The sequence below is a fragment of the Trachurus japonicus genome, chromosome 22, assembly GCF_045865225.1.
Source record: "Trachurus japonicus isolate A0001 chromosome 22, Traja_1.0".
Taxonomy (NCBI): domain Eukaryota; kingdom Metazoa; phylum Chordata; class Actinopteri; order Carangiformes; family Carangidae; genus Trachurus; species Trachurus japonicus.
In genome coordinates, this window is record NC_140928.1 from 4886571 (window position 1) to 4895891 (window position 9321).

General features: G+C 40.6%; 1 protein-coding gene across 1 annotated transcript in view; it reads right to left on the reverse strand.

Annotated features, from left to right (window-relative positions):
• exoc3l4 (exocyst complex component 3-like 4) overlaps window positions 1-2029 on the reverse strand; it is a 46837-nt gene extending 44808 nt beyond the window's left edge. Inside the window, exon 1 of the mRNA XM_085767432.1 lies at window positions 1807-2029. Coding sequence (XP_085623558.1) covers window positions 1807-1996 — 190 coding nt within the window. The 5' untranslated portion in view covers window positions 1997-2029. The remainder of the gene's footprint in view (window positions 1-1806) is intronic.
• Between the last annotated feature and the right edge of the window lie 7292 nt (window positions 2030-9321).

Here is a 9321-nt window from a genome sequence, read left to right on the forward strand (position 1 = left end):
TTATTAAAAAAAAATAGAAAAATAAATCTATATGCCATTTTTGCTACATTGCTTTTTATGAGAAGCCAGTGATGTATAGCTACTAGTGGTCATAAAATATCATAGATGGACACAGATTTGTAAATGTATTTAGTTTGTTTAGAAATCAGGCCAATATGAACATAAGAACATGGAATAACTGTCTGAAACACGTTGATTTCTGATCAGAGTGACTGCTGACTTCACAGATAAAGACAACAGAATCAACTAAGCCTGGCTGTTATTATGGTCTGGAGCAGGCTAGCTGCAGAGAATGAATCACCATGGTAACTTGACCAGGATAGATTTGAGCTGCTTTCATGCAACCGACTTGAGGCCAAATTAAGCCAGGATAACCAACATATCCCAGCTTAATCCCTTATCTAGGTTTTGTGCAATACCCCTCAGCTAAGACAAAAAGGGAAAAACAACAAAACCAAAGAAATAGTTCCTAATTGACCCTTTGTTGGCCTTCTGATTGGTCTGCTGTTCCACCAATCAGAGCGCTTCTTGTCACGGGTTGGACAACCCTGGCATGAAACCCTATGAAACGAGATAGGTAGACAGCAATTTTTTTCAGCAAAAACTACTTTTTAATTTTACAATATGGTTAAAATGTGCCTGGGGTTCCTGCAATAGCGACTCACAATATCGGGAACGTATTCCCGGAGTCATTTTTATCCCATTCCCCAAACCCAAGACATTAATAAACATACAATGTGTAGCCTATATTAGCCTACTTTAACCTTCAAAGTTATCGAGAAACGTAATGTTACCATTGCTTCTTTTGAACTTCGTTAAGTTTTATGAGGAGAAACAGGAGATCGGCGGTGATTAAGTAAGTGAGTATGTAAATTCTTGTCCCGAAACAGGCAAATATTGTTGCAGCAGTTGCTAGACATTGAAAACAAGACACACCACAAGAGAACATAGGTAAAAAGCACAAACGCAAAGCACACAGCACTGCTGTCAATGATAATGGCAAAAAACAACAACAAAAAAACAACAAAGCCACTATAAAATCTATACAGAGGACAGATAAGAAACAACAATAAATCAAATCTAAAAAATACATTAAACGTTAGCGTCGTTACCTAGCTAGCTAGTGAGTGACCAAAACAATGATTTTTCCCCACTTTTCGGAAAAGTCAGGTAATGCCCATTCAATCGCTCTTTAGCCATGTCTATCTTCTATCATGGACACCATTTTTCTGATATATAAGTTAATTCAAATTTTCCTTACAAGCTATTTAAATCTGCCTAATTTTCAATGGTTTCCAATGGGAGTTAACCCTTCTGTGACCATTGTTTTTCCAACCTAGCAACAGTAACCGTGGAAAGGCCAGGGTCAATTTCTGTGACCCATGGTCTTCAAAAACAAGATACAGCATAAATAAGAACAATATAAAATGTCAAAACAGCATGTTTATCCGTCTAAAAATGTATCTGCAACAAGATGAAGTTTGGAGAAAGCGACTTGAAACGTCTCTGGAAACCGAGCAGCTTCTTCTCTGACAGAAACTAAATCTCAGCAGAAAATAAAGAAAAGTGTTGGACTCTTTTGATCAAAACTTAACATCGACACACTGACATTGTGACCTTTAGGAGACGTTTTAGGAGACGTTGGGTTTTGCTGGGATAAACTCTGCAGCCTCTAGGTGGATGGACATAAGACGGTGTTGACATGAGACGTTTAGGGGGCGTTGGATTTTCCTTATGTAACAACACAAAACAAACCAAATCTTAACTTCAGCTGTCGTAAATGTTCTTTATGACGTTAATACTCACTGGGCGACGGCGGTGGATTTGCGCCCGGCTCATTTCCAGCCGCTTCTGCCTCTGCTTTGCCCGTGACCTTTGCCCCCTTGGCTTTTCGGAAGCTGTTTCTGAACGCCTTCTTCAGGCCGTTGACCGGCGTGTTCCCGTTGCTCCTCAGGGACACGGCGTCCTCCTCGGGACTCTCTGTGGACTTTTCCATCGCTGCTGTCGTTAAAACCTTATTGTGACAGAGAGAGAGAGAAGACGTCAACTAGAGGACACGTCCGTCTGCTCTGTCAGCAGTGTGTGTGTGTGTGTGTGTGAGTGAAGGTGTGTTGTCAGTTATGATCCGCCGACAGCTTTGTTTACAGATAACATGACAACCTGCCCGAGCAGTTCCAGTGAAAACTGTGTTAAAGAGCTGTAAACGAGAATGAAAATGAACTGAAAAAACATGAAAATGGCTAAAAGTTCATATTTGCATTCATTACATTTGTTATAATAAACCAAACAAACCCCAATAACAAGAAGCTTTGAACTCCGTCACTTTATTGTGTCCCTCTGAAGTAGTTTTTTGAATTTTTGGTACATTTTGTGTCTTTGGATGTGATTTCTTAAAGGGATAGTTCAACATTTTGGCAAATTGGAGTTGTTTTCTAGGCAAATGCAGAGACTGCTTGCCGAAAAACTGCCCCAGACGGGAACATGCATCAGCGGTTTTGCATGAATTTCACTAGTCTAAAACAACTCTGTCTGGTAACGTTCTGTTATTATCTCATAGCGTGGTGAATGTGCAGCTCACAACTTGTCCAAAAGAGCGTTGTGGAGTTGTTGGACTGTGTATTTGATGAGTTTGATGAGGGAAACCAAGAAATCCCATGAGCCTCCGTAGCGTAGCTCTGAGCAGCTGCTCCGCCGTTCTAAAAATAGCTTGCACCGACAATTAAAGGTACGATATGTAAGAATGTGGCCAAAATTGTTGCTGCAGTCAAATTCAAAACACAGCAGCGCGTTGTTTCCCCTCCCCTACCCACCAGACTCCAGGTTGCCAGACAGCGATGCGCTAACCTCCGCTCTGCTCGCTCTGTCAGTCTCAAAGTCTCAAAGCAGAGTAAAAAGCAAAATATTCATCAACAACCTCACTGTTTTATTGCTCTGACTCACAGTAACTACAAGTGGATTTTACGTCACTCAGGTGATCTGCAAGTTATTGTTACATTACCGCTCAGACGCTGTGTGTCTGTGTGCAGCGCTGACACACACACACACACACACACTGTAACCCCGCATCTACAGGAGCTTTGTGCGTGTTATGAGCCAATGAGACGTCTTACCGCAGAATAAACGACACGAGCCGCTCCGTTTCTCCTCCGATTTCTGACGTCGGATCATAAAACATGACGAGCGGAGACCGCCGACCTGACCGGGCCGGACTCATCTCATGAACCGCTCCACACGTTCACAATCACTTAATTTACCATTGGCTCCATTTCGCCACATTTCCTCCCTCTTTTCTAACTTTCATTTTGTTATTCTTCCCTTTAGCTTTAGCTTTAGCTGCAGCTCAAACTAACTAGGCTATATGCTCACAACAGCAAGCTGTGTATTAAACGGCAGAGCGACAAGCCGCGTATTTCTGCTGTGTGATATCAAGGAAATATGACCACAATAACCGATAATATTTTCTTTTGCTTTCTCGTTTTATCTGCCAGCCGCAGCTGCAGCTCAGTGGAAGCTTATCTGGCAACCCGGAGTCTGAAATGCCACTGACGCAGTTGGTGACACATGCCAACACGTAGGATTCAAAACATAAACATGATTTGCGAATATTCTGGCTGTACTATTGTTGTTGGTGAGTTCAGTATGTTATATGAACATTATTCCTGAGTCTCTGTGACATATTAGGATGACTTTACGGCCAGTTGCTTTAGATTTCTTACATATTGTACCTTTAAAGGTAACGAACCTACTCTTAAAGCTATCCACCACTTTCCGGAGAACGACGCTGGGTGTCGCCATGACACTCCATTCATTACATTTTAGATTAACGTTAACTGGGGTAACCGTTAGCCGTTAGCAGTGTCTTAAATAACTCAATAAAAGCTCATGAAAAAAATATTTTTTCCAGCGGATATCTTAGTTACAACATGACTGAGCTAACTGGAGTAGTTTCATGTTGTGTCCGACAACGGGAGGGTTTTAACAGCTGACGTCCTCAGCAGCAGCTAAGCTAGCGGCTACGATAGCCATGACTAGTTGCAGAGGCATGCACACAGAAGTGGTGGTGTTTGTTCAGTAATTCGTTTTGTAGACATGACAAACATCAGATTAGTCAGGGCGGTTTTGGCAGCCCGGAGCCCCCACATTAGGTGCCTACACCGGTGGCTAGCGCTACCAGTTAGTCGCTCGCTACAATGCTACTACGGGGTTGAAAACCGACTTCCGTTGTGGTGTGACGCAATGGATCATGGGAAAATAAAGTGATGGATAGGGATTATGGCAATGGGCCAATTTGCCAAAATGTTGAACTATCCCTTTAAGCTGCGAGAGAGTTGGCCTCTCAGGGCCACTGTACAAAATGCCCCAGTGGTTTTACTGTTTTATTCAAATTACATACAACAACAACATCATTGTTCCTGAGAAGCTCTGACTGACAACAAACACAGAAACAACATAAACACCGTTTTATATAGACCTACTGCACACACACACACACACACACACACACACACACACACACACACTTTAGTTTTGCTTTTTTGCGAGTGTGTGTGTGCGTGTGTGTTTTCCCTCCAACACAACATTAGTTCACTGTGTAATTAAAGTTTTAGGCTACTTGGTGTGTAATTAATTATTAGATCCAATTTGTTCTTTTAAGCAACAAGAAGCGCGAACACACACACAGACTCCTGAGTAAAAACATTTACATTTATGACTTGTAATCATAGTGCGAAATACGGGGGGGCTTGGGGGGGTCGGACCCCCCCGATTAACCCCTTGAGACCCCCTGAAAGACTCAAAAGCAAAATCTGAGGGGGGTCTCAATCTTGTCAAAAAAATAAATAATATAATATAATACAATAATTGTATTGTGGTCAATTAAATGTGTTTAAGATCACCATGTCCAGTATTCATAATTCAAAACATTTATTCGTTTAACATTAAGCTGAACCATGTCACCTGCGCATTATGCAAATTAGCCATGTGCGCAAATTAGCCATGTGCGCCAGCCCAGCGCAGGAGTCGAGCCCACTCGCTATCAGAACAGAGGATCCCGTTCCTCTCCACCCTCTGCCGAAGAAAGTGAAGTTGAGGCCGAGTGCTCTGAAGAAGTAGCCGCAGCCCCTGCTGCTAGCACTGGTGATTGGCCGCTTTTCTTTTTCTTTCTTTTTTTTTTTTTTTTTTTTACACCTAAGCAGGTGGGGTAATGGAAATACCGCAACCCTTGGCTTGACATTAAGGCAGGAAAATAACTTAAGGTAAGAGGCTAGCCTCAAACCCTTCAGGGGTCCGCCCGCTATTCAGACATCCCGCTATTACGACATCCCTCTATCTAGACATGCCGGTAGTCCGACACTTTTTGATACCGCTATTCCGACACGTCTTTTTTATTTTTATTTTATTTTTATTTTTTTACAGCTGCGATACCCAGGCGCGTCTCTCTCTCTCTCTTTTCTTTTCAGCATGTCTATCACTGGTTTGATGAGGGAGTGATGTTCTTAATCTCAACAACTCAACTATCAAGTCACAAACAAAACTGACACACATGATAAACAAACAGAACTATGCTGCAGTTTGTTTGTCAAGTTAACCTGTCACCTTCAGCACCACGGACAGCGCCGCGGATGAGCCCGCGGAGCTGCAGCTGTGAGCGTCTGGGCTCTGGGCTCAGGGCCTGAGGCCTTATTTATCAAAACTGTAGCCTAAGTAAGCAGTGTAAAACTGCTGCTACTAAATGTTTTGCTTAGGCCTACGGTGAAAAGACAGCCCAAAATATTTACACCTTTTTCAGATCTATCAAACTGTGCGTGCACAACTCTGCACCTCAACTTTGATAACTGGATCCAAGAATGGTGCGCAGTTGCGCACGTGAACACACCTCCGTCCCGGAATGCCTAGACAACCATATGGTCAGCACGTGCATATTAATCAGCCATGTGCGCTCTGTGGAGCGACAACAAAGTGACAACGAAGACAACGGGCGGAGGGAGGGGAGAGAAAGCTAGATACACGGCATCGGGCAATAAATCAGGCAAAAACCTCCCAAATCTCAACAAAAGGGAGCAGAAAAAAGAATAATCTTATGTAATCTGCCCCTTTATTCCAGACAATCTTTTTTTCTTCTTTTACCTATGTTAAAACGATGTAAAGCAGCAGGATAAACTCAGGTGACAGAATAATAACAGTCTCAGTAGCTGCAGATCAGTGTGCGCTGCTGTGTGCTGTGTGTTTTTAAACTTGGAGGGTTTGTTTTTTCTTCTCTAATAGGCCTATGTATTTGTGTATGAGAAACAGTGTCTCAGATGAAAAAATAAAAATAAATCAGAAGGACACGTCTGACTATAACGTAATCAATCAATGTCGGAAAAGCGGAATGTTTGAAAAATAGTAAAGTGCCGCTACTCCGACAATGAAAAAAAAAAATGTCGGAATAGTGGAACGCTTAAAAAATAATGTTAATGCCGCTATTCCGACAATTAGAAGTCAATGTCGAAATAGCGGCATGTCTGAATAGCAGCATGTAACCCCTGCTTCAGCATATGGCCTGAACCCCCAGTGGTGTTGTTTGGCCAGGCGCCTGTTGTGAGCTATTTGTCTGTGCTTTTTCAATTTTCATGATGGCTCGTTATACGAATGTGATTTGTGGATGTGTTCAATGCTGCGTTTAAACGTATTTGCTAGATAGATGGTTAGATAAGGCTACATGATCGGTCATAGTTGCAGGCTGAGGATCTCGTCGTGCACATAATTGCACGTCAGTCTCCGATCTCCAGATTTATACAGTTGGTTGTTATTCGAGTGCACGAGTTTGGTGTCTTTCATTCATTTTAATTGTTGTATTTTATTTATTGTCTATTCGTTTCTGCATTGCCCTGATCGCGCGCCAGTCTCCTATACCTGGCAATTATTCATTGTTCAAGTGCGCCAGTGTTGTGCCAATTATTGTCTTTTATTTATTTGAATTATCGTCTATTTATCGTCAATTACTTTCTGCATTGTAATGCACAACTTTGCCTCTCCTTTTTAGGCTATAGGCTAATTTTCTTGGCTTATTGTAATGTTATAGTCCTACTTTATAAAAAGAAAAAAAAATAACGGTATTGCGCAACAATCGCGAGTTAGGGACCCCCCCGAATATTGATGGGTATTTCGCACACTGCTTGTAATAGTATTTTACAGTTTTATTACAGTTTCCTTCAGCCTCATATTTTGCTAATGAGCAGGTAAAACTGCTTTAATTTGATTTTTAGGCTACTTTCTAAGAGAATAACGCAGCAATGTCAGTGTAAACTAGCCTATCTCATAATGACCAAAAACATAATTAGGCTACATTATGTCAAACAAGTTAGTTTTTTAACCTTAAAACAGTTCAGAAACAACATGAGACTAATGCAAAGCTGTGAACTACCCGGATATTCAGGTACTTTCACCTGAAGCCTGTTGTTGATCAGCTAAAACTTTATCATCCAATCAAATTCTCTGTTGTTGTTGTTGTTGTTGTCGGACATGATCGATATTTAACGTCTTCGCGCCGTTGTAAGCTTGAAAACAACATAAAAGCCACTTATAAAGCAGTGCGTCCTATCCTTACCTGTGTGTCGCTCAGGTGAAGCTGTGAATCCTCCTCCTCTGCTCTTTTGTATCGTCTCTGCTTCACCTGCTTTCACTTTCTCTCCCTCTGTCATGTGCTCATGTCGCTTCTTCTGATTGATTAGCTGTTATTATCATCAATCACTTCACCACAAGTCGCCGTGAGTCTGAGTGAACTGAAAGTGGAGAAACCGCAGACTCACTTCTTTTCTTTTCTTTCTTTCTTTTTTTTCTTACTTTGCCTCCTGGCGAAAGACGCAGCTTCAGAGTCTGAGATCAGAGGAAGAGTTAATGATTAGAGACGTTGGTCATATAAGTGAAGGAGTGTTGCTCAAACAGCCCATAATGATCCTTTACAGCAACACACACACATACACACAAACCCTCATAAAGTCACAAAACAGTTTTTCCTTTCTTTCTTTCTTTTTTTTTTTTTTACTTGGCGTTAAAGTATGCAGCCTACCTGTGTTGCGTTTAAGGACCTCTGTACAATTTTTTTTTTTTTTTTTAAAAACACTGAAGAATAAGGGTTAGGGTTAGTACACACTATTAATCATTAGTTAAGCGTTAATAAATACTGAATCCTTCATTTGTAACGCATGAATACTCAGTATGTAGTTTATAAATACAGTTAGTGCTTATCAATGACGAGTAAAACATTTTAAACTGTTTGAAACTAATGAGTATTCATGTTATAAATGATTAATTCAGTATTTAATGCTTAACTAATAGTGTGTAGCCTACTTATAAAGTTTTACCCACTGAAGGGGGAGAATTCAATTCAGTAAGTGCAGAATATATTATACTCTCAATTATTACAGTGTTTTTGCTCCCACATGCAAACAAACACATATTTAATTCCTCTGTATGACATATGTACATAAATTAAAAATCATTATGTAAAACAGAAACCTATTATCTCATACTGTATATCAACTTATATATGTAGCCCATAAAAATATGTATGTATTGCATAGCCTATATGTATCGCACATCATTACCATATGGTTACAAAATACACATACACTTGGTTACATGCACATGTATTTTACTTGTATTTACAGTCCAAACAGTAACATGTTGTTCTATATACTTTTTATGTCTAAAATATCAAATAATTGTCCAAACAAATGTGCTTTTGTGTTTACAAGTTACTTTCCAGATTAAGACTTTATCATATCAAGTAAATTTGCCATTATCGGAAGTCAATAAGGTGTTTAACCGTGGGACATTTACAGTATCATAATGTTTCCGTTGGAAACTCCTGGACTAACCTACTGAGCTACTAACCTGTTTAACCAGCTGTGCTGCTGCTGTGATGAAATGTTGTTTACAAGCTTCACTGGTGCTTTCACTCTCAGTCAAATTCAGTTTATTAAATTCATTAGTCAGGGGCTGGGTACAAAGGAGCACTGAAATGATGGCAATTTGCTAATTTCCATCTGCAGCGGCTGTATATGAGCTCACAGAATGAAACATAGGAACATTTAATGTAGGAATTATTGTTATTTATTATGGATATATTTGTATTTTAATATAGTGTTGATGCTTTCCTTGAGTTTGCATAATAAACTCTTATAAATATCACCTGCACCTTCCTCTGTACTGTCTAATGTGTGATGCTCTCTGGTCCACTAGGGGGCGACAGGTGTCACGTTTGTTTCAGCACAAAATTTATGCAGGTGCGTAGTTGAGGCCCTCTCCTCCTCAGCTCCTGTGTTTTAGTTTATATTC